The sequence below is a fragment of the Vipera ursinii genome, assembly GCF_947247035.1.
Source record: "Vipera ursinii genome assembly, chromosome: 1".
In the NCBI taxonomy this organism is placed as follows: domain Eukaryota; kingdom Metazoa; phylum Chordata; class Lepidosauria; order Squamata; family Viperidae; genus Vipera; species Vipera ursinii.
In genome coordinates, this window is record NC_139512.1 from 4,750,786 (window position 1) to 4,777,192 (window position 26,407).

Consider the following 26,407-nt stretch of genomic DNA (forward strand, 5'->3'; position numbering starts at 1 on the left):
GACCGGTAAAAGAGGGTCATTAGCCGTTGTTCTACCCTGTTCTTCCGCAAGACCCTGAGAAAATGAAGTCTCTGTTGGGCCTTTCTAGCCACCTGGGTTGTGTTAACTTTCCAGGTCAGATCTTCACAGAGGTAGACTCCCAGAAATTTAAAGGAGGAAACTCTCTCCACACAGTCCTCCCCGATGAAAGTTTTGGTTTTCATTCCCTACTTGGCAGTACTTTAGAGCCCCAAACGGTCAAACTTTTTGCTACAGGGCAACATTACAATTGTGTTTAGCTTTTTTTTAAAAAAAAGCAAAATATAAATAAAAACTGAACAAGAGAGTCAGTTTGGTCCAGTGGTTAAGGTATCAGGCTATAGAAACCAGGAAAACATGAGTTCTAGTCTTGCCACGGTCACAAAGCCAGTTAAGTGACCCCATGGGCCAGTCCCTTTCTCAGCCTTTGGGAAAAGGCTTTTAAAAATTTGGTAAACTACTTTCAAAAACTTGCATAGAAAACTGCAGTCACCAGGAATCAGCACCCCAAAAAAGCACAACTAATGTGCAAAATGAAAATGATTGCCAATGTTCAGACAGAATGGAGACCAGTTGTGACGGAAATATATTTCCAGGTTCAACACGCTAATATTATTTGCAGGGCAGCCTGAATTAGGTGAAGCCATTTTATTACCGTATTCTGTTTCAGGGTTTCTCATAGTGAAGTAATTGGGAATTAATAGGTTGCTAGTCTGATCAGCATTGCTGAGGTACAAGAAAAACAACTGTTTATGACAACTGCTATAAGACACAGGGTTGAAGTTGTGTCTCTTGCCCAGTGGAAAATCCTGGACAGCAGGGATAAAAGATGTAACTTCTTAAAGGGATGCTTTCCTATCCTGGAAATTAAATATGTGACATGGGTTTTCCTGCTTGAATGCCAATTATAAATATGTCCGTATGAACTGACACAAAAATATTAATAAAAGGAGAAGATGCTTATTGGTAAAAAGCATTCTCAGGTTTAAAGTACCTCACTTAGAAAGAGGAAGCTACTCTTCATTGCTGATACATTCTGCTGTTAAAAGGGCCTACTGTAAAAGAGCAAGTTTTGGTAACGTTCAGGGTTGGATTTACATCAACATTTCCTGATAACTGGAGCAGTGTCACCTAAGTGCCAACCTTTATAGAGCTATTATTACAAAATGGAAAATCTGAACTTTTTTCGGTATCGAAAATGTTTAGGGAGGGAAGAAGATTAGTCATAATGACAAGCTCATAGCCCTGTATCCATCTAAAATCTCCGTAAATGATCACTACATCTACAGTGTACGCAACTCCAAGCTTGGTCAAGCAGCTGTGGATAAGAGTTAGATCCACTAACCCAGACATGTCAAACTCGTGATGTTGCGCAGCATATCGGGAGAGTTTTGCCATTGCCGGCAATAGGGTGGGTGCGTCTTCCAGATGACGTGTCCGGCCCGCGGGGCGGCAGTTTGACACCCCTGCACTAACCCCACTGATCAAGGACATGCTCGGTTGGATATGGCAGGAAGCAAGTTACATCTGTCATCTCAAACTCTACAAGTTCATGCATGGCATTAATACCTCATTTATTAAGTTGCATCCGGCTGAATCATACTCCCCTTTTGAAAAAATTGCAATGGTTGGGTTCATACACCACTGAGCTACACACACAAGTGTCGAGACACATTAAACCCTCCTGTTTGCTTAACATAAATGCCTGTGCCAGACCCTCCCCTATATAGTTCCTAGGCACAATGCAGTGCCTTTTCTCAGTTAAGTACCTGAATCCTGAGCAGCTAATACTTTCCATTTATTCAAGAGGAAACGGCGGCTTTTCTGATTCTGGATGATACATTTAATCGTTTAAAAGGGGCCACTAGTAATAAAGTATATAGTAAGGAAGTAGCGTTCATACCTAATAACCAGCCAGTGGCTTACCATGCACAAGTGTTCCGTATTTTAGGGATGTGTAAAGTCACCCACAGTATAACCTAAAGCAGATGGTCCTGCTAGTATATGTCCAAAAGGATTTTGAACAATGAAGCTTCCTTCCCCTTGGTGCAGGAGATACCCTGCATTATCATTTCCCAGAAGCCAGTCTTTCTCAACTTTGGCAGCTTCGAGATATGTGGACTTCCTCTCCCAGAAGGGAGCATACTGCCAGCCAGCATACTGAGATTTGCAGTCCACATATCTTAAAGCTGCCAAGGTTGAGAAACACTACCCTATATTGAGTGGAGAATATGGGGACCAGCCTGTAGGAAGCACCAGACTGGAGAAGTCTTTGTTAGAATCCACACCTTGTGTTAAATCAAAATTTGTCAAGTACTGACAAATTGACATGTACTAAACCATTAATATTGGGTTATGACTGTGGGCCTCACAAAATGAGCGTCTGAAGGCTGGCAAATGCTTATAGCATCCATTTCGCGCTTTTAAAGATACAACTGCCCCACCCCCATCAGCTGACATTGACAAAAAGTTATTCCAGTATCTTAGGCAGAGAAGATACTGACCCTCATTTTATCTGGAAACTGATTCTGCCTTTCAGCTGCTGTATTTCAACAAAGGAGGGCAGTAGGAAGGCTGCAAGAAATGGAAGCAGTAACATATTTTATTTTCCAAGAGGACTGCAGACAGCATATTAAAAAGCAAAGACATCACCTTGCAGACAATCCATAGTGTCAAAGCTATAGTTTTCCCTGTAGCGATGCATGGTTGTGAGAGTTGGACCATAAGGAAGGCAGAGCATCGAAAAATTGATGCTGCAGAATTGTGATGTTGGAGAAGAGCCTTGAGAGTCCCTTGAACTGCAAGGGGATCAAATCAGTCAATCCTAAAAGAAATCAATCCTGACTGTTCTTTGGAAGGACAGAGACTGAAGTTGAAGCTCAAATACTTTGGCCACCAAATGAGAAGAAAAAATTCCTTGGAAAAAGACCCCGATGTTGGGAAAGATGGAAGGTAAAAGGAGAAGGGGATGACAGAGGATGGGATGGTTAGATAGTGTCATCGATGCAATGAGCATGAACTCTGGGAGACAATGGGGGACGGGCGCTTGGTGTGCTATGGTCCATGGGGCCACAAACAACAAGGCTGCCTTCCATATAAACTGGACTTAAAACAGGCTGATGTTCATACTTAGTCTGTAAATATTTTGTTCCATCATGGGAGGAGAGGAACTGGGGGGGGGGGGGGGATACATGAATAGATGCAGCTTGCCACAGATAAACTTTTAACCAGTTTATCAAGTTATTTATATGAACATCACTCGTCTTATAATCATCTTCCAAAGCATCAAGGTGACAAAAATACTGAACAAATTACACCCATTGTGTAAAATAATATACTAGCGCCCTTGAGTTAAGAACACAAGTGGAACCAGAATTTCTGTTGCTAAGTCAGGTGGTGGTTAAGTTAGTTACATCCAATGTTATGACCCTTTTTGCCAAGCAAATTACTCCATTTGATAAGCAAATCATGCGTGTCCTCAAAGTAATCTGGCTTTCCCCATTGACTCTGCTCATTGGAAGCCAGCTGGGAAGGTTGCAAATGGTGATCACGGGACACCAGGACGTTGCAACCATTGCAAATACATGGCAATTGCCAAAGTACGCAAGTTTTGATCATGTGACCGTAGGGATCATAAGGGCAAGGACCAGTTGTAAGTCACTTTTTTCAGTGCTGTTGTAACTTCAAACAGTTGCTAAATGAATGATGGTAAGTTGAGGGTTACCTGTAGTACAAGTAAACTTACCAAATGAAAAAGAATACTGAAAAAAATAGGAATTTATTTAAATCCATAAAAAAGTAATTTCTTTGCTATAGTGGGTTTGGGGTTCAGAATTGCACAATTTCTACTCACATTAATAAATATATTCATACCTGGCCCTGAAACATTTACAAACTTAATTCTGTGCACAATTACACATTTTAGGGCAAATCCAGAAAATTCTGTGTATTTTGGCAAGTGAAGATAGAAGGTATAAATATTTACTAGATGCACACGATAAGCCAAAATTAAGCACTTTATAATTCTAAAGGGAGAAAAAAAAATGTCATGGGATTATCTTTTATTGCTGAAATGTTCTTCCAGATGTTCTTGAACATTGTTAAATATTTCCTCTGAATATCAAAACATTACAACTTGTTTTGTAAACTCTTATCCATACGACATATACATACAGGGCATACAAGCTTATCTCATGGTTTGACTACTGCAATGTGCTCTATGTGGGGTTACACTTGAAGACAACCCAGAAGGTTCAACTGGTCCAGAATGCAATGGTGTGAGCAATGACAGGCATGCCTCAGTACTTAGAAAATCCTACATAGCATTGGGCCTGGTTACTTGAGGCACCATCTGCGGTATTTCCCAGCCGGTTCAATCTCAAAAGAGTTGGCATCACACCTTTGTGGCAGCACCTGTCCTCTGGAATGAGGCTTTGCCCAAGGTGTGGATGGCACCCACCCTGCTGTTGTTTAGAAGAGCCATTCTTCACCCAGGATTATGATGATTATGTTGAGGCAAAGTGAGAATCCTCACTTCATTGTGCTTGCCATAATTTAGAGTTGTTGAGTTGGGCAGTGTATACATTTCATAAACTACAGCAATACAATATTTACAATTCAACACTATCCATGTCTATTCAAAAGTACTTCCCTAGGGACGTATTCTCAGCTAAAAAGTCAATTATTGCATCTTCTTTCAATAATTAGTTGGAGTCACTAATAATCACAAGAGTAAAACACCCTTGGGGAAATCAATAGCTTTGTAGGCAGAATATCAGTATTGGTGCATTAGTTTTAACTAGTTACAATAAGACCCAAAGCAGTACAATAATCATGTTACAATGTACAGCAGACATGTCTAACTCGCGACATCACGTGATGTCGCGTGACGTATCCAAGCTTTTTCTCCATTGCCAGCAATGGAGTGGGTGCAGTTTCCTCGTGATGCATCCGGCCCACCTGCTGTCAGTTTGAAACCCCTGATATACAGGGACAAGGGATGTAAGAAAATAAGGACAGGATAGTCATACTCCCATTTTTTACATTTGTGCAACCTTCATTATATTACTAAAGGCTTATTTTTTATTGTAGTTAGTGGTTTTATAGATGAAACGCCAGAACAATGTACTTCAATTTGTTCAGTAAATTATGTTTATTTTCTCTGAAGTCTTTTAATGTATGCATTTGAATTTTTACCATAATTTGTCACCGTTATTGTTTTTTTAAAAAAATAACCATTAAGCAATCAAGTGACATCCAAATTATTTAAGGGGGGGGGAGATGAAAAGCAATAAAACCTTTGGGATTATTTACATTGGAGATTCGAATCGTTCCAACTGAGGAAGAAGCACATGGCTTCATTCATTCACTGAACTGTATTTTGCATCAAAAGATCAGAATTAGGCATACAGTGGTTTTCTATGGAAGCAAAAGTTGGACTTGGAAAAAAGCAAAAAAAAAGAGTATAGATGCTTTTGAACTTTGCTGTTGAAGAAGACTCCAGAGAATATCATGAACAACCAAGAACATAAAATGAATCACTAAATCAATTCGGAGTTCCCACATGATGACCAAGCTCAATTTTGGATGCAAAGATCCAGCTCCTTGAGAAGTCCATAAAGTTGGGGAGAGCGGAAGGAAAAAAGACAGCCAACAGAAAGATGAATTACAACTGAAGGACCAACTTGGGGACAAGTCACCAAGAGTTAACACCAATTTGATGGCCATTAATCAATCACAGCCAGAGCTAAGGCTGATAATTCTGCATTCCTGGCTATGGAAAAACTTGGGAATGGTGGGACAGAGAAGCATGGAATTCAAAGACGTCTGCAGGTTTATCTCTGAACTGAGAGGGGATTCTTTCTGCAGAGAAGGCAGAAGATGGTCAGGACTTGGAGCTATGCTGGAATGAGGTTATTGTCCCAAGTCCACAGTTTTGCACAATACACTAAATCCTAATCTGACCACTCTCACTGGTTCCCAAGGCTAGGTTAAAATAAGATTTATGAATGAATGAACCTTTATTGTCAAAGTACAACCACGTATACATTGAGATTGGCTGAGCCTCCCTTTGTGCCCCCAACCCCCAGCTTACAGTGACACAAACCCTCCATCTTATTACACCATGTGAACTACTTGCACAACACACCGGCCTCGCAAGTCAATTTAGTAACTGGGTTCACACAATATTCTTACTGTAGTTCCTTTATCGATTCATTTTTCAGATCAAGAAAAAATATTAAACCTAACGGGGGGGGGCAGGAGGTAATATTAGCCAACATGGCGTTTTCTTTAAAAGTCACCAATTAGGCTCTTTACTGACCTAACTAAACACGCCACGTCCACAGGAGCAGACACCTAAAGAGACCTTGGCTGAAATGCTGGGATGGTAGACCACGAGGAAACTTCAGGGTTGCAAGCTAGGGGAAAAAAAGCGATTTCTTCCAAAGGCGGCCAAGTAAACCGCTTTTGCACTCGAATACTCCCCAAAACCTTGGCTGGGAACGGGGGGGGGTTCCATTTTTTTTAAGCGCACCTTTTTCCCCCCAAAGTCCCTTCCCCACCCCCTTGCACCAGGCGAATTCACTATATTTTACTACAAAGACAGGGCAGGAAATCGGGTTAGGGAGGGAAGGCGTCCCTACCGGCCCAAACCGACCCCATTTTTCCCAAGCCAGAAGTTGGAAGGCGTGGCCGCGGTTTCAACCCCCTTCGCGGTGCGTGGGAGGAGGCGGGCCTACCCCGGGAGGGGGTGAAGGGTGGGGAGAAAGGCTTTCCCCGCGCATGCGCCTTCCCTCTTTTCTCTCCCCCCCCCAGGCTTTCATTGTTGGGCTGGAGATGACGTGCTCTTTCTGGGTGGGACAGAGGCGCGGCGAGGCGCCATCGGGTGTGTGGGGGGGGCGGTTGCTGCCGGCAGCCTCCGCTCGGACTGCCCGCCCCGTCCAACCAACCTCCCTCCCTCCCTCCTTCCCCCCCTCTCCGGGCCGGGCTGCTGGATGAAGGCGGTGGCAGGGCCAGCAAACAAAGGAGGAGGAGGAGGAGGAGGAGGAGGCAGGGGGGCGGGAGCCTAGGCGAGCGGAGCCGATCTGGGGGCGGTGCGGCGGCGGCGGCAGCAGCCCAAGAGAGCGACCCGAAGCCGGAGGCAGAGAGCCCGTCCCAGGCTGGGGGGGCAGCAGGAGGAGGAGGAGGAGGAAGAGGCGGAGGGGGAGCTGCAGGCAGCCATGCCCAGCGCCATCTACCAGCTGGATGGAGAAGCCTCCCGCTGCTGCCCCCCGCCTGGCTTGGGCGGGCTGCTGACCCCCCAGATCGCACAGCAGCCGGCTTGTTCCGGCAGCGGCTTCGCCCTGCCGGCCGGCCCCGAGCAGCCCAGCCTGGAGCCGCCTTCCCCGCCTCTCCTGCAAGAAGCCGAGGCGCCCCGAGACCCCGTGGCGGAGCTTTCCCTGGCCTTGGAGCAGCTTTCCATCTTAGGGCTGGCGGCGGAGGAGGAGGAGGAGGAGGAGGAAGAAGAAGAGGAGGAAGGAGAAGGCGGGAGAGACGAAGCGGAGGAGGAGAGGCGGCAGCAGCGGCAGGAGGAGGCGGCGGCCAAGGAGGATGGAGGAGGAGGAGGAGGAGGACCACGACCCGAGGACGACCTGATGGAGGCAGGTGATCCAGGAGGGCTGGACCCCTTCGGCTACCATGGGCTGCCCCCCCTGGCAGCAGCGCCGCCCGGAGGTGGGGGCCTGGTCCTGCTGGACGCCCAGGGCAGCCCCCCCGCCTCCAACTCCGTCTCCCCCGTGGAGATCCTCGGGGCCTTCCCGCCCCATCTGGGACACCCTCCCCCGCCGCAGCACCCCCTGCTGGCCGGGCAGCTGGGCATCATCGGCAGCCGCAAGAAGAGTGTCAACATGACAGAATGCGTCTCGGTGCCCAGCTCGGAACATGTGGCAGAAATCGTGGGCCGTCAAGGTAAAACCGTCAAGGAAAGCAAGAAGAGTTGGTTGGTTGTGCCCATAATAAAGTTAGCCCATCAGTAGGAAAGGGCGGGTTCGCCACCCTTAGTTTTGACCGCCCACCTGCCCCTAGATCCTCTTCCCCACTCCCCAATTACTCAGCAATCTCCTACATATCTTTTTAAAAGTCTTGGGAAGGTTGCCTTTTATATGGGTTTGTATCTTTCTCTTTAATTTATTTGGGGATGAAAAGAGCTTTCTTTCTTTTTTTTAAGCAGCATCCATAGTACCATCCCATGTTTGGAGGAAATAGAACAAACTGCTGGTTGTTTTGTTTTCTTTTTTTAAAACAAAACTTTGGAAGGGAAGGTGTGTGATCCTGCTGAGGCAACCAATATATGTGGACACCCCAATCTAAGTTATTTTATGTAAGCATTTAGAAATGCTGCATTCCCCCCCCCCCCAGGTGTAGCTTTCTGAATGTGAAAGCTGGCAGACTTCATCTCTCTATGCCCAACACCAACTTTTCCAGCTTTTGTGTGGCTAAATCCAGCCATATTTGGCTTTGTATTTCTCTTCCTTAATTCAAACTTTACCGAAATCCAGAAAGCCAAGGAACGCCTAATTTCTGGGCCTGTTCCATTTGGCTTTGGGGAGACTTTTAAAAGCTTCTTTGTTCTTTCGTGTGATAGAAATGTGAAGAGGAAGGAAGGAAGGAAACTAAAAAACTTTTGACATTTACAGTTGGAAAAATTATTCCAGAAATAACAATATTCCATTTCCACCTACTTTCCCTTGTTTTGAGAGAACTGAGTAAGCATCTTTATGAATTGCATTTAAAGATAATCCTCGTTTTGAAAAGACAAGGTGCTGCACACATTGAGGAGATTCATTTGAGCACAGGTTTGGGTGCTTTTTGTTCTTTCTGGATGAAAAAGCTATAAGAAGTTGGCAAACTTGACCGTCTTTTGGAATCCATGCAAAATGGGTGTTACCTCTGCCCCTTTTTTCAGGTCCCGCTTCTTTCTGGACCCATGTTCTTTTTGTGAATTGCTCACTCAGCATAATTTCAATTATTCACATTCTTTCCTTCTTTCCATACATTTTAAGATTTTGATTTATAAAACCCATTTTTCTTAGCAGCAAAAGTATAAAGAGAATAAGCAAGTTTCAATGGGCAAAGGTGAGCGTATGGTAGGCTGAATCTTGAACTGATGTTCCCCTGTTTTCCTTTGCTGGTTTTATATTTGAAAACTACCATAATGAATGCCAAAATATATTGTAGGAAAATGTACCTTTCCATTTTTCCAAAGCTGGGACATTTTAAGACATTCTCCAAGCATCTAAATAGGAATTATTCCACCTCTGCATTTATAACCAGCCTAGGTGGCTGTATAACATTTTTCTATTTTTAAAGTTTGTAATTTTGGGGTCTGTATCAGTCTTTTCCCCTTGTCAATGGGGCACATATCTGCCCTATTGTTCGCTTTGTTAACTGAGACCATGCTGTGTTGAGCACGGTGACATCACGCTCCTTGTATCCTATTGGATAATTCTGGAACTAACCCCCCCTTCCCCTCCCGCCCCTTTTTGGCCACACCCAATTTATATTAGGCCATACAGCTCTCCTCCCAACTTTTTTTTTTTGCTTCTCCTGTCTTAGCAGAAGTCAGTGTTTAATTTCTCAAAAAGGCAGTTTGAGGTTTTTACTGTCCAATCTGGTAACTCTTTTCACTATCTCTAGCACATAGAGTGTGATTAGTTAGTGGTGGATAAAACACAGTGTTTGCTCAAAGATATCTTTTTTAGAAAATCTGGTGCTGTCTCGCACTGCTTGTAAATAGTGATGTTGACCGAGTAGATGTTGATTAAAGCAGTATTGCCTTAAAAAAGGGGTGTCAAACTCAATTTCATTGAGGGCCGGATCAGCATTGCAGTTGCCCTCAGGGGGCCGGGTGGGTATGGCCAGGGTGGGCGTGGCCTACTGGGTGGGCGTGGCAAGAGTGCGTATGGCCTACTGGGTGGGCGTGGCCAGCTCTACATCGTTCGCATCAAGGGTGCCTATGGGGGCCTGGGCAGGAGTGGGACAGATCTGAGGGTCTCTGGCAGAAGGAGGGTCTCTGGGCCAGGGCCAAGGCAGTGGGGGCCGTTCCCTCACTGTTTCCAGGATGGTTTCATGGGCCACATGAAACCACTTTGCGGGCCGGATCCGGCCCCCGGGCCTTGTGTTTGACATGTCTGCCTTAAAAGATAAAAATCTTTAGAAATGTTTATGCAGCTCCATGAAAAATATGTTTTCTGGTGCATAGGCAACTTTTTTAAAAAAAATTATTACTAGCATACATCCAACAACAAATGTTATAGAGGAAATTTATCTGATAAAGTTTAGTTGTGAAGTGCAAAATATACAATTTAAACAATACAGTTTTTGCATTTCCTTGTATATTTTCTTAGGTAAAAGATTTCTTAGGTAGCTGAGTTTTGCGTACAATAGCACATTCTTCTTTCTTGAAAATGCACATAGATCCCCTATTCAGCTTCAAGTTTCTAGCTCTCATCATGGAACAGTGTTTCCATCTGTCTTGAAATTCAAATTTCACTTCAGTTATGAACCCAGATTCTCCAAATTTGTTCAGCCACCATGCTTTGTTGTTAAAGAGGCAATTAGGAAGGAAAAAAAGGCTGATGCCTGCTAAAGTTTCACCTGCAGAATAGGTACTGGGCCAAAAATTCTATTAGGGTCATTTTCCTCTGTTTGCTTTTAATTTGTAAATATGGCATCTTGCTTTTTCTTTTCTTTTCTTCTGAAGGGCCTAAACATCTCGTGTCAGTCCAGAAAAGACCACTGTTGGAGAGAATGAAGCATCTTCTATATAATGGTCAAATTTTTTTTATTACTTTCAGCCAAGGTTGTTGAAAAGACCTTCCAAGATTGAATCTGAACCCATTGAAATCAGGCAAAAAATAATAGGAATAATAATAATAATAATAATAATAATAATAATAATAATAATAATAATAATAATAATAATAATAATAATAAAAAGTTGGAAGGGACCTTGGAGGTCATCTAGTCCAACCCCCTGCTCAGGCAGGAAACCCTATACTATTTCAGGCAAATGGCTGTCCAGTCTCCTCTTAAAAACTTCCAGTGTTGGAGCATTCACCACTTCTGGAGGCAGGTTGTTCCACTGGTTAATTGTTCTAACTCTCAGGAAGTTTCTCCTTAGTTCTAGGTTGCTTCTCTCCTTGACTAGTCTCCATCCGTTGCTTCTTGTCCTGCTTTTAGGTGCTTTGGAGAATAGCTTGACTCCCTCCTCTTTGTGGCGGCCCCTGAGATATTGGAACACTGCTATCATGTCACCCCTCACCCTTCTCTTTGTTAAACTACACATACCCAATTCCAGTAACCATTCCCTATATGTTTTAGCCTCCAGTTCCCCAATCATCTTTGTTGCTTTTTCTCACTTTGAAGGATTCTCTCTCCTACGAGTGTCATGAAGAAATGGATCCATTCCTGTTTTTCTTTCTGGATCCGTTGATGATTTTTAGTGCAGTGGATTGTGATGTCCTTCTGGACTGACTGATGGAAGCAAGTCTTGGAGAATGCATGTTGTCTTGGAAAGTTCTTTCTTTAGCCCCTTTGAGGGACATGCAACCAAAATTGAGCCCAAAATTTCTACTGCTAAGCAAGACAGTTGGTAAGTGAGTTTTGCCCCATTGTACAACCTCTCTTGCCACAGTGGTTAAGTGAATCACTGCACTTGTTAAGTTAGCAACACGATTGTTAAGTGAATCTGGCTTCCCCACTGACTTTAGTTGTCAGAGGGTCACAAAAAGTGACCTCAGGGTATCATAAATACATGCCAGTTGCCAAGTGTTCAAATTTTGATCACATGACCATGGGGATGCTGCGGTGGTGGTAAGTGTCAAAAACGGTCCTAAGTCAATTTTTTCCAGTGATGTTGTAACTTTGAACAGTCACTAAACGAATAATTGTAAGTGGAAGACTTACCTCTAGTGATACCTGAGGAATACTAGACAATACCATGGCCATTACTGTGTGCTGCATACAGGTAACATACACCTGTGAGCAGCAGGGTGCATGGGGATACCTACCTAGAGGCCTACCTTCTCCCTTCCCCTCAGATCTTATCAATGGAAAACCAGCGGGTTGCAAAGCAAAACACCAGACATGATCTTCAACCATCTATGAAAGCCATTTTGTGAGAGTGCCTACAGCACCCTATCCAAGTTCTAACTGTGCTCGTCAGCCTAGGTGAAAGCCAGTGGAACTCTTTGCCACTTAAGTCCAGTTGAGCTTTCAGTAGCCTTGCTCAAATTCATTACTGGACTGCATGACGGTGCATAAAGCCATTAACTGAATTGAAATGGATGGGTATTAGATTTTTATCCCCCTTTTATTAGTTTTATAAATAATTCAAGGTGGCAAACGTATCTAATACTCCTTCCTCTCCTGTTTTCCTCACAACAACAACCCTGGGAGCTGGGTTGGGCTGAGAGAGAGAGCTTTCCTGCCTAAAGTGGAACTAGAACTCAAGTCTCCTGATTTCTAGGCCAGCACCTACACCATTACACCAAAATGGTCAATGGGTCAATAAAAGATTTGGCCTTTGTTCTATAAAGGGCTACATTCCCTCTAAAACAGGAGTGGGGAACAATGGTCCTTTTATGACTTGTGGACTTCAACTCCCAGAATTCCTGAACTGAGGTCTACAAGTTATAAAAGGGCCATGATTCTCCACTTCTTCTCTAAAAGATAACATTCCTTCCTGGATTTTTTAATATTCCTGGATCTTTGCAAGGTAGAATGGCCAAGTGCTTTTGCAGGACAATATGGTATATCTTGGTGCGTTGGCGTCCTATTGAAAGATTTCAAAAATTGAACCTAGGACTTTCAGAAGCAAAAATAAAAAAAGGCTTTGCTATTCAACTACAAGTTCCCAAGCTGTCTCTCTCACCCAGTTTTGGCTACGCCCACCCAACCAAGCCACATTTCAATGAATTGTATTTCTAGGGTCAGGAGTAGTCCACCTAGTCAGAATTTAACCAATTTGCCTCAGAGATTAATCCAGTGGTTTGTGAGCAGCAGGGAAAGGGAAATTCCAGCCAAGAATGCTTTGCTCTTAATTGCACACGTGGAAGCGGCTCTAGAAGCATACAGGGGTCCTTGACTTACGATCACAATTGGGACCAGAATTTCTGCTGCTAAACAAGGCAGTTGTTAAGTGAGCCACACCCACTTTTATGACTTGTTTTGCCATGGTTAAGTGAATTACTGAAGTTGTTAAGTGAATCACACAGTCGTTAAGTAAATTTGGTTAACGATCATGTGACTCCAGGATGCTGCAGCTATCGTAAATATGTGCAAATTCACTGCCAAGCACCTGAATTTTGATTGTGTAACTGGGTATGTTGCGACAGTCATAAGTGCAGGGATCAATCATAAGTCAGCTTTTTCAGCGCTGTTGTAACTTTGACTGGCCACTGTATGTAAGTTGAGGACTATCTCCATGCATATCAAGGTACTTGCATAGAGAATCCTTCCACACTAGTCTAAGTATAGGAAGTTCCTGTGAAATCCTTCTCAGAACGTCAGCTTGAGCATTTCAGACTGGGGGGGGGGAAGGAAAGTGGACAATTAGGTTATGCAGTTATGCTTTCCATAAATTGTGTTCTTTCTTTAAAAAAAATAGCTTTTCTTCTGTTGTTCCCTCCTGCAACATGGCTAAGAGCAAATTTCCTTTTTCATAAGATTGTCCTCAGGATCATTTATTAAATAGCGATAGGGAGGGCAAGCAATTTCCTGGCCCAATCAGTGTTACATGTTTTCAATCCTAATTCTCCTCTGTCCGATTTTTCTCTCCAGACTCCCGAAAAATGCCAGTTTAGTGTTGCACACTTTTTTTTCTGGTATACCTTTTTGGTGTGAGTTTCTTTGGTGGGGGATGTGGTCAGGGCAAAGATCACAGTGGATTCACTGGAGAAGGGCAGGCTAGAATCACTTTGTTTGATAAGGCAGACCCCATAAAACTTCATCCCCATAAAGTATTAGCCAATTGATTCAGAAGAGAGGAAAACATATCAAATAGAAATTAGGCATGTGGTAAGTAAATGAATCAAATAAGCTTATTATAATAATGGAAACCCTAACCATGATCCAGGGAAGCACAACAGTGATGCATGATTAGGGGCAGATAAGATGAAGGAGTTTGCAGAGTGCGGATAAATCCTTGTCAACTGCCTGGAGTCTGTGAGAGTGAATTTGGCAACATATAATAACAACAATAACATCATGATGATGATGGTGGTGATGATGATGATGATGAAGTTGGAAGGGACCTTGGAGGTCATCTAGTCCAATCCCCTGCTCAGACAGGAAACCCTATACGATTTCAGGCAAATGGCTGTCCAGTCTCTTCTTAAAAACTTCCAGTGTTGGAGCATTCACCACTTCTGGAGGCAGGTTGTTCCACTGGTTAATTGTCCTAACTGTCAGGAAATTTCTCCTTTCTTCTAGATTGCTTCTCTCCTTGATTAGTTTCCATCTGTTGCTTCTTGTCCTTGCTTCTTCATTTAGTGACCATTCAAAGTTACAACAGGACTGAAAAAGGTTATTTACAACCACTTACAACCATTACAGTATCCCCATATACTTTCAGGCGTTTGACAACCGGCATGAATTTACGACGGTTGCACTGTCCCAGGGTCTTGTGATCACCCTTTGTAACCTTCCCATCCGGCTTCCGATAAGCAAAGTCAGTGGGGGGAACCAGATTCACTTAACGACCACGTGAATCACTTAACAACTGTGGGGATTCACTTAACTGTGGCAAAAAGTCGTAAAATGAGGCACAATTCACTTAACAACTGCTTAAAAGGTAAAGGTTCCCCCGCACATGTGTGCTAGTCGTTTCCAACTCTAGGGGCCAGTGCTCATCAACTGCTTACCAATGGGAATTTAGGACTCCATTGTGGTTGTAAGCCGAGGACTTTGTAAATTTTCTTAACTAAAGTTTGGTGCTCATTTACATAACGGCACAGTGGTTGCCAACTTGGATAGCAATAAGAGGAGGCCAGATCAATTCTGTGAGAAAGAATGGCTAATCCCTGTGCTGATTATCTTTGTTTCCCGTAAGAGAATCATAGATGGGATCTATCCGCAGGATGGGAAAATGATTCAGTCTGCTTTATGAAGGCAGAGCACAAAAATAAAGAGGCTTCTGGTCACTTTAATGATTGCAAAAGTGTTTTTCCCAATCTGAATGGCTGAAAAGTACCCTCTGTGCATCTTCATAACGCTTTTGTGTCAGCGGTGATTTTTAGGATAAATTAACATTGTGAGGCCCAGCATTTTATGTGTTTTTATTTATGAGCAGTAAATGTTCATCATATTGACAGTTGCGTGGAGCTTCTGTGTACAGGAGAAGTAGAGGCAGTCCTCAAATTTTGGCCACATTTGGGAGCAGAATTTCTGTAGCTAAGGAAGGTGGCTGTTAAGTGAGTCAGACAGTTGTTTAGCAAATCCAGGATCCGCCACTGACTTTGCTTGACAGAAACAAAGGTCACAAATTATGATCACATGATCTAATGGATGCTGCCATTGTTGTAAATACTTGTCAGTTGTCCAGTGCCCAAATTTTCATCACGTGATTTTGGCGACACTGCTGTGGTTATAAAGTGCAAGGGCTGATTATAAGTCTCTTTCAGGGCCACAGCAATTTCAAATGGTCGTTAGATAATTGTTATAAGTTGAGGAGTATCTATATTCCTCGGAGACGTTCGGGGCGGCGCTAGTGCCGGTGGGATGCTGAGGACAGCGCTAGTTCTGGTGGGGCGCTCGGGTCAGGGTGGTGCTAGCGCCGGCGGGATGCTCGGGGCGGCACTAGCACAAGTGTGGGGGAGGTGCGTGCACTGGCCATCCCTTCACACGGCCCAGTGGCCAAGAAGCCACAGCCCGGTAATGGGCGGTGGCCCACAGGTTGGGGGCCCCTGATCTACAGTCTATTCTAGGGGGAGAGGCAGTTGAGATGCTTTCTTGAACCATCCAGGAATCTTTTAAAAATAAACTAAAGTTAATGAACATCTAGTTTCTTTAGGGGTGGAATATGTACCTCTACTGAACCATCGCATCCAACATTTTTCCCACTGACTGTGATCATTAGAGCTGTCGTTTAACATAATCTATAGGACCCCATATTCCTCACTCCATTCCATACAACCTATGGTTTTTACGTTGGCAATTTTGCATTTGAATTTGTCCCTGGTTTTAAGGCCTGTGTGTAAGCCTTACTTCCCTTCCCTAAGAATCTCTCCTTCTGTTAAAAATAGAACCAAAAGTCTCTAGTCCTTATCATAGAAGTTGTTCATGACTTACAACCACTCATTTAGCAACCAAAGTTACAACAGCACTGAAAAAAGCGACTTCTGACTAGTCATCGCATTTATGACCATTGCAATATACCCATAACCATGTGATCAAAATTTATTTACAATAGTTGTAGCATACCAGGGTCATGCAATCGCCATTTGCAACCTTCCCAGATGGCTGCTGACAAACGAAGTCGGAATTCCTCATGGAATTCTGGGGCATTCTGGGAGTTAAGGTCCACAATCTCAAACTTGCCAACGTTGGAAACGCTATCTTAAGAGGAACTGGAGCATTTTGCCTCTTGATTTCTCCCCTCCTTTAATAAAGAGATGGGGGAGAAATAGTCGGGGGGTGGTGGAATTAGGAGTTCTTAAGAGGTGCCTTAAAAATCTGTATTTTTCCCTTAAGCTCTCTAGTTATTTTAAAATAGTAAGAGGAGAAAGAGGTAGTTCCACCTCTTCCAGAGGATTGCAATACAGATAGTCCTTGACTTACGACCAAAATTTTTGTTGCTAAGCGAGACGGTTGTTAAGTGAGTTTTTCATAACCTGTTCATCTTCTAAACCTTTTCGCTCATCCTCTAATTAGGGTTTCTCTGCCATTTAGAAGTGAGGGAGGAACATTTCACTCTTATTGGGCATGATCCCTGATGACATCCATCACCTTTTTTCTTACTCATGGAAGAGGGAGCAAGGAACTACATACATTTCTGAAGCCCCTGGACATCTTAACCCAGTTTGCAACTGAACATTTTTTTTCCAAGCACATCCTTTCAACCTTAGGGACCAGAAACTTGATTTGTGCTATTTAATGGTAGGTCCTCAACCCCTGAAATTGAGAGCACACTATTATTTTTTTGTGCTCTCAACAGTGACATACAGCCCTACAACCTTAACTTTGTGCTTTTTATAGTGATTTCGCAAGCTGTCTTGCTATTTGCTACAAGTTTTCAAGAAGCCAGAGGTGGGTGCTAAATGAATAACTGTACCACTGAATAGAGGCCAAGGGCTGCCTCCACTGTCCAGTGTGCCTGGGAACATCAGCAGAACCTTTGTTTCATCCACTTGTCTATGGCTTCAAGGGGTGACGTCTTCTGCTAACAAAACCTCACTGTGTCCTGTGCTCTGGATTTCAGCTTGGCCCACTACAGGTAGTCCTCAACTTACAACCACAACTGGCCCCCAAATTTCTGTTGCTGAGACAGTCATTAATTGCCCATTTTACAATATTTCTTGCCACCGTTGTTAAGTGAATCGCTGCAGTTGTTAAGTTAGTAACGCGGTTGTTAAGTGATCTGGCCTCCCCATTGACTTTGCTTGTCAGAAGGTTGTAAAAGTTGTTCACATGACCCCGGGACACTGTAACCATCATAAGTACATGCCAGTTGCCAAGTGTCTGAATTTTGATCACGTGACCACGGGGATGCTGCAGCCGTCATGTGAAAAATGGTTGTAAGCCGAGGACTACCTGTAGCTACAAATGGAGTGTTTTGGGGCAGGGGAAAATGTGACCTCCAGGATTTGGAGGAGATTCTGGGAGTTGGGGTGCATTACACCTGAAAGGCCCAGGTTGGGGTAAGTCATAGAAAATCTAGGAAAGCTGTTTTTGTTTGACAGTGCAATTTCTTATGCAGCGATATATTTCTAAGCAAGACTAAGATTTATAAATAGAGTTCTGCACTAGCTGACTTGTCCCTTTTGTTTTTCTCATCTTCGATATTTCTGTCTTTCAGGATGCAAGATCAAAGCCCTGAGAGCGAAAACTAACACTTATATCAAAACACCGGTGAGAGGAGAGGAACCCGTTTTTATTGTGACAGGGCGGAAAGAGGACGTGGAGATGGCCAAGCGAGAGATCCTTTCGGCTGCCGAGCACTTCTCCGTGATCCGGGCCACTCGCAACAAAGTCAACGGCATGGCTGGCTCCGTTCTGGCACCTCCAAACCTCCCCGGGCAGACCACCATCCAAGTAAGGGTCCCTTACCGTGTGGTTGGGCTAGTGGTGGGCCCAAAGGGAGCCACCATCAAGCGCATCCAGCAACAGACGCACACCTACATCGTGACCCCAAGTCGGGACAAGGAACCGGTCTTTGAGGTGACGGGCATGCCGGAAAACGTGGACCGGGCGCGAGAGGAGATCGAGGCTCACATTACCATGAGGACGGGCTCCTTCATCGACATCAACATCAACAACGACTTTCATTCCAACGGCACCGACGTTTGCCTCGACTTGATGGGGGTCAATCCGTCCAGCCTGTGGTCAAAAGCGCCTCACCCTGCCCGACGGACTGTGCCCAGTTTACGCAACGATAGCCTTGGTTCCTCGGGTAGTGCTACCTCGGCCACGGAGCCTTACTTCGGGGGCCATGTGGCTGAAAGTCCCCCTACGGGATCCTTTGTTTCCAGCAACGGCAGTTACTCTTTCAGCGAACCCCCAGCCCCCGGACTGGGCTCTGATGATGGTGATTTTGGGTTTGACTTCTTGGCCTTGGACCTCACCACACCAACCACCATCTGGTCCCCCTTTGAGGCTCCCAACAACCCCCTCCAGGTCTTCAGCAGTTCTTCCACCTCCTCAGTGAACGGCAATGCTCAGAGACGCAACAGCATGCTCAGCACCACTGCCACGCCTCGGCATTCCCCCACCCTTCCAGAGCCTGCTGTGGCTCTGGAGCATCCTTTGGCCCGGCGCATCCAGAGCGATCCAGTCAGTGCCCTGTCCTGGCTGCCGGCCCAGGGCTCCATGTCATCCTTCTCCAACAGCACCGGCTACTCCTCCTCTTCTCCGTTACCAAGCAGCATCTCCGCCACTTCCGGCTCGCCAACTGATTCTAACAGTTCGGAACGGGCTCGCAAGAATTCCCGCGAGTGCATGGTGTGCTTTGAGAGCGAAGTGATTGCTGCCCTCGTGCCCTGTGGCCACAACCTCTTCTGCATGGAGTGTGCCATGCGCATCTGTGGCCGGGTGGAGCCCCAGTGCCCTGCCTGCCACACGCCAGCCACGCAAGCCATCCATATTTTCTCATAGCCACTGAGTGGGTGGGACTCACGATGCATTTCCTGTCGCCCCACACACACACAAACACACTTCCTTTCCCTCCAAAACGAACCCACAAGAACAACAAAGAACATGGCTTTTTTCAAACGTCTAATTGTGTTTATATCAACCTTTTTTTGGAAATCAGAACTTGTGAAAGAACCTGGAGGGGGTGGGAAGGGAAGTGGAATATGTCTTTTGAACCTTGCCTAGTGAAAGGAGATACGTCGAGGTAGAGAGAGGGAAAATAATATTGGTGGTGGGAGGGGAAGATTAGATAGAGTCTTCACCATTTAGGGCAGCTTTCAGATGTGTCAATTTCAACTCCCAGAATTCCCTGTCATGAGCACTGCTGAGAATTCTGGGACTTGAATACCACACATCTAAGGGCTGAATTGTATTTTGTGCTTGGTAAGAGGACAAAACACAGAGCCAGCTTTCAGAGCTGGGCAAAAAAAAAAAAATCTGTTCAAATATTGTTTACAGAATAGCTTTAACTCTCAGCCCCAGAAGCACAGGCCGGGTTGGGTTAAATGTTTGCTGTTCCTCATGCCCTTTTTCCCCAAACAGTATTTCTTTTTGCAAAGATAAATCAAGCAAAAGTCCATGTGCACTTTTAAGATCTTTCTTTCTTTTTTTTTCTTTCTTTCTTTCTTTCTTTCTTTCTTTCTTTCTTTCTTTCTTTCTTTCTTTCTTTCTTTCTCTCTCTCTCTCTCTCTCTCTCTTTCTTTCTTTCTTTCTTTTTTCTTTCTTTCTTCTTTCCTTTCCTTTCCTTTCCTTTCCTTTCCTTTCTCCCTTCCTTCCTCTTAATATTATTCCTTTACTTTTTTTGTATGCAGTTCTGAAGAGAGAAAGCGTGAACATGATTTTTCGTTGTTGGCAAGACAAGTGTTATCTGTATTTGGCTGGTCCCCCAAATTATATAAATTGATATTAACTCTCAAGGGGGACCAATAAGCTGGAGGGAGAAGTCGGGCAGGCTCCCTTAGGGAGGGCAAAGAAGGAAAAATAAATATCAGCATAATACGCACACGCAAAAAAGTCTCTTTTTTATGTTGGACTTTTTAAAGTTTATTTTTTACCTCTGTGTATATGTAGGGAATTTCTAGGAAAATAGTTACTTTATTGAATAAATTTTAAGAACTAAAATATATTTTATTTTTTAAGAAAAGGGGCTTGGCATTGGGTGGGGGCGAGCAGACCCTTAACCATCCAACGGCTAAAGTTCTGAAATATATACATATAAATATATATATATATATATATATATTTGTTGATCTGACTTGACAGTTATGAAAATTGTATCCAGAGTTTTATTTTTTTTTTAAACTTCAAAGCCTTCTTAATAATAATAATAATGATAATGCTGATGATGATGATGATGATGATGATGATAATAATAAAAGACTTTTTACTATCTGACAATATGTCCTGGTAATCTAGTAATGTCACTCTTGGGAATTATAATTCAAAAGTTTTATTTGTCTTATAGCATGCCTAGAATTCAGCAAGGTAGATTGCATCAAAAGGGAGGAGCTGGCCCAGAGTCAGCCAATGAGCTTCTGAGGCTGAAAAGGAACTTAAACCCGGTCTCCCTACTCCTAGTCCAGCCCCTTCCTCACTACACCTTATTGGTTCATGGGCTGAGAAGGCGGGACTGGCTGTCCCTGATCTTACTCCATCACCTTAATCCCTGAAGTATCCTGGTTCTTGGGCTGAGAGGGAGGGTCTGGCCCCAAGTCCTCCAGAGAGCCACGGTGGGTGAGGAGGAAACTGAACCTGGGTCTCCCCAGTTTCAGTCGAGCACTGAAACCAGTATACCACACTAGTTTTCTGGCGCTTTCCCACCCCTCACTTGTGTTCTGTTGTTTTATAGAATTCTTCCCGTAAGCCAGGCTGGGGAATTCTGGGAGTTGAAGTTCACAGGTCTTAAAGTTGCCAAGGTTGGGGACCCCTGCCGTAAGCACATTACAGATAGTCCTCAACTTACAACTGGTTGCTTATCAACCATTCAGATTTAAGACAGGACCATCAAAACTGACAACCTGGTTCCCCAAAGTTCCAATGGCTATTCTTCCCCCCTCCCCCTGTCACATGACCGCATTTTGGACACTTGGCAGCCAGTCTGCATTTACAGCTGTTTGCAGCATCCCATGCTCTTGTGGTTGCAGTTTATGCCATGGGAGTTTCAACCTTTTCCCCCATTGTACCACTTTTAGGTTATGGCAGTATCCGAGTACCACCAGTCGCCTAGCAAGGTGTCAAAAACTTGATGACCAAAAAAAAAGGAAGAAAGTGATGAAGTACAGGTAGTCTTCGACTTACAACAGCTCACTTAGTGACTGTTCTAAGTTACAATGGCACTGAAAAAAGTGCCCCCCAAGTCACAGCCGAGGCAGACACCTGCCTGCCCACCCGGCGGTGCTCTTCCTCCTGTCCGAGGTTTTCATTGTTGTGAGCATTTCTCTTGAGGATTGGTAGTAGGGGTGGGTGTGTTTGGTTTTTATTCCCCCCCATCTACTGGGTAGTTGCAGCAGGTTTTGGTCACTTCACATGACCCTGGGACACTGTGACCATCATAAATATGAATCAGTTGCCAAACATCTGAATGTAAATTACGAGACCCTGGAGATGCTGCAACATTCCAACTGATCGGTGCTTCTTCTGGGCTCAGAAGCTCCAGGATCAGCGCCAAGCTCCAGCTGGAACCTGGCGCTGATCCTGGCGCTTCCTCTGAGCCCTGACAGCCCCGAAGAAGCCCTGATCCTGGCTCATCCGCTGAGCCCTGACAGCCCTGCAGCTCCAGCCATCTCTCGCTCAGGCTTGTGCGGTGCTACCACCAGTTCAGCTCATTCCCCTCCCCCACTACCACTTTTCTAGGATGGTTGTGTACCACCTGCCAGGTGCCAATGTACCACAGGTGGTACCCGTACCACTGGTTGAAAAGCCCTGGTTTATGGGATTTTTGCCGGAAACCAGGGTTTACTTTCAGTTTTCAGCAAAAACCAGCCCATAGCAAACAAGGGATCTGCTTAACGAACACCACATTTGCTTAATGACCATTATGTTTACTTGACAACCACTGCAAAAAGTCATAATCAGGTCCAGTCATATGATGACCCACTTTATGACCATAATAAATTACTGTACAATCATAATTGCCAGGCTCAATTGCGGTCATAAGTGGAGGACTACTTGGTATTTCCTTAAAAAATGTAGGTAAATAGTTTTTCATCTGAACAGTATTTTTAAAAAAATGTTTTCGTCCCCATGTCTCTAAAACAGCCTCTCTGCCTGCACCTGCTGGCTTTTACTGTACCTGACCGGCATATTTTGGCTTCTTACCTTTGTATAAATCCCAGAATCCTAAGGTTGTTAGGGACCGTGGAGGTCTTCTAGTCCAACCCTCCCTGCCCAGTGAAAAAAATCTTACACCATCTCAGACAAATGGCTTCCCAATCTTTCCCTTTCTCATCTTTTAACTTCAGCAAGGGATGATGTCCTGGGTAGAGAGCCTTGAACATTCTGTGGCCTCTTCCTGTCCATCTTCTAAAGCTTTTCACTCATCCTCTAATTAGGGTTTCTCTGCCATTTAGAAGTGAAGGAGGAATATTTCCCTCTATTGTGCATGATCCCTGATGAGATCCATCACCTTTTTTCTTATTCATGGAAGACGGAGCAAGGAACTACATACATTTCTGAAGCCCCTGGACATCTTAACCCAGTTTGCAACTGAACATTTTTTTCCCAAGCACATCCTTTCAACCTTAGGGATCAGAAACTTGATTTGTGCTATTTAACGGTAGGTCCTCAAGCCCTGAATTTGAGAGCACACTGTTTTTTGTGCTGTCAACAGTGACATACAACCCTACAACCCTAATTTTGTGCTTTATGTAGTGCCTTCGCAAGCTGTCTTGCTATTTGCTACAGGTTTTCTATAAGCCAGAGGTGAGTGATGTATCAAGGATCACATTTAGTTCTTGGCCTAAATTAATACAGCTCTATCACGAGACAGCTGATCAGTATCCTTTTGCAGCTTACTGCTTGAGAAATAAAAATATGCCAGAGAGAACAATAGGTGAGTATCAAACATCAGATGGATAAATTCTTCTGTGCCTGAGGTTGTGATGCAAAACCAGGCAATCAGTTTGTTCATTCAGTTTGGATACTACCAGATCCAAGCAAAGAACTGTTTGCAAAGCACTGGGAAAAAACCTATTAACCATAAGGTAAAGGTAAAGGTTCCCCCGCACATGCGTGCTAGTCGTTTCTGACTCTAGGGGCCGGTGCTCATCTCCATTTCAAAGCCGAAGAGCCAGCACTTGTCCTCCGTGGTCATGTGGCCGGCATGACTAGGCGCCAAAGGCGCACGGAACACTGTTACCTTCCCACCGTAGTGGTCCCTATTTTTCTACTTGCATTTTTACATGCTTTCGAACTGCTAGGTTGGCAGAAGCTGGGACGAGTAACAGGCACTCACTCTGTTATGCGGCACTCGGGATTTGACCCGCCAAACTGCCGACCTTCTGATCGACAAGCTCAGCGTCCTAACCCACTGAGCCACCGCGTCCCTCTATTAACCATAGTATAATAAAAAAAATGAATCAAGGTTATAACAATAAAGGGATACCGATAATAGTAATGATCTTAAAAAGCCAATCTAAATAATACCAGTTAAGTTAATAAGATACACAAAGTGAAATAAATCAAGATGCGAAGTGGCAATCAATTCAACCAACACTCATTGGGAGAGTCCCATTGCAAATAGCATTCCAAACATTGGAAGGGATGCAGCAAATCTTATTTCTCATGGCTACAAGGCTACAAGACACTACTGAGAAATTGTTTCTGAGAAATTAATCTCCACAAATGGTGAGGAATGCGAAGTTCCCTATATGCTGAGTGAACCAGTTTAGGTAGAATGGACCTGCAGTTAGCAAGGTGCCAGAGTTTCTGTTGTTAAGCAAGGCACTTGTTAAGTGACTCACACCCAATTTTATGACCTTTTTGCCATGGTTGTGAAGTGAATCACTAGCTGTTAAGTAAATCACATGGTCATTAAGCAAATTTAGTCTCCCCATTGACTTTGCTTGACAGAAGCCAGTTGGGAAGGTCACAAATGGTGATCATGTGACCCGAAGACACTGCAGCCATCATAAATACATGCTGGTTACCTAGCAGTCAAATTTTGATCACATGACTGTGGGGATAATGCCGCGATTGTAAGTGTGGCCATTAGTCACTTTTTTCCGGACTGTTGTAACTCATTCACTAAAAAATGATTGTAAGTTAAGGACAATTTCTATGTACACATGTGGGTGTTTGTGTGTTTATGTGCTAAAACATAAGCCTAACCTACTGTGGTTGAGTTCATATAGCACATAGCAAAACTCCAACACTGCTTATTATTTGCAGAGAATTTTGGACACAAAGGGACCTTGGTTATTAATTGTCCCAACTCCCTGTCCCTATTGGAGCGTCTCTGACAGATGGCCATCCAGCCTGTCCTCAATTGTTTGCAAAGTATACCATCTGCTGTGTTGGGCTGTTCTATTGTCAGGCAGCTCTTGGTAGGTGTTACCTGCCAAAAGCACGGCACTCATGATCTGGTCCCTCTATTATTACATGGTGGACAAACATGCGTGTCATGTGACAAGTTGCAACGTATCGTGACTTTTTTTGCATTCCCAGAGCTGGGGTGGGTGCGGCCTCTGTAAAATGCAACCGGCCCGTGGGCCGGCAGTTTGACACCCCTGCTCTATTGGGAATTTATTCTTGATGGCCATTTGAAATCTGTTGGATTGCTAAGGTAAACCCACCATTTTTCATACATCCTTCCCTGATTTCACTTACCTCCCCCCCCCGGAAATATGAAAGCGAGTTCAGAAGTCTACACCCAACATTGTCTTCTCCAAACTCAACATGCTAGGTGTTAAGTGACCAACACAATATATGTTGTGTATTTTATATTTATTATGTGATTTTTATTATTATAGTTAGTATATTATGTCATTATGCACTGGAGCACCATCCTTGGGATTTATTGGCAAGACCATGTCCATACGCTGGAGGTCCTGGATTGCAATCCACCAGCATTGAATCCCTGATCTTCAGAGCCCAGATGTGGTAGGTGGGTCCTGTCATCAAAATGGATAACTTGCCAGTTGCTCTTTGCCAGGGGTGGGGAACTATGGCTCTCTTATGATTTGTGGACTTCAACTTCCAGAATCCCCAAGCCAGCTTTGCTGGCTCAAGAATTCTGGGAATTGAAGTCCACAAGTCATAAAGCTGCCATAGGGTCCCACCTCTGCTCTATTGTATACCAGAGACTGTGGAAGAGACTTCCAAGGTCATCCACACAAGGACTACCAAGGTAGTGTGAGGAAATCCTACATCACTGTGACATCCAGCCAAGAGACCTATGTTACGAAGCTTTCACGGGATCCAAAGACAAAACCTGAAAGTTGTGAGTGGTGTCATAGAATAATGCCCACAATTATTACAAAAATGGATTTCCAGTGCTCCCACTGACTCTACACTTCCAGACTGGGACCGCACAGTCATCTCTCTGTCCACAGATGAACTGCACAAGTTCATGTCTTTGAACCTGAAAGCCTGTCTGTGACTGTCTATGTTACGTAAAACCAAAAGTGGGTTAATTCAATTACAGGTAGTCCTTGACTTACGACCACAACCAAGACCAAAATTTCTGTTGATAAGTGAGACAGTTGTTAGGTGAGCTTTGCCCCATTTTATGACCTTTCTTGCCACAGTTGTTAAGTGAATCACTGCAGTTGTTAAGTTAGTAACATGGCTGTTAAGTGAATCTGGCTTCCCCATTGATTTTTGCTTGTCAGAAGGTCGCAAAAGGGGATCACATGACTCCGGGACGCTATAATGGTCATACGTATGAACCAGTTGCCAAGCATCTGAAGTTTGATCATGTGACCACAGGGATGCTGCAAAAGTCATGTGAAAAATGGTCATAAATCACTTTTTTCAGTGCCATTGTAACTTTGAACGGTCACTA

At 44.2% G+C, this 26,407-nt stretch overlaps 1 protein-coding gene across 1 annotated transcript; it reads left to right on the plus strand.

Annotated features, from left to right (window-relative positions):
• Positions 1–7,133: 7,133 nt before the first annotated feature.
• On the plus strand, positions 7,134–20,834 carry MEX3D (mex-3 RNA binding family member D). Its single transcript, XM_083349642.1, has 2 exons — positions 7,134–7,965; positions 18,074–20,834. The coding sequence occupies exons 1-2, from the start codon at positions 7,239–7,241 to the stop codon at positions 19,366–19,368; spliced, it is 2,022 nt and encodes a 673-aa protein (XP_083205768.1). The 5' UTR covers positions 7,134–7,238; the 3' UTR covers positions 19,369–20,834.
• Positions 20,835–26,407: the final 5,573 nt, after the last annotated feature.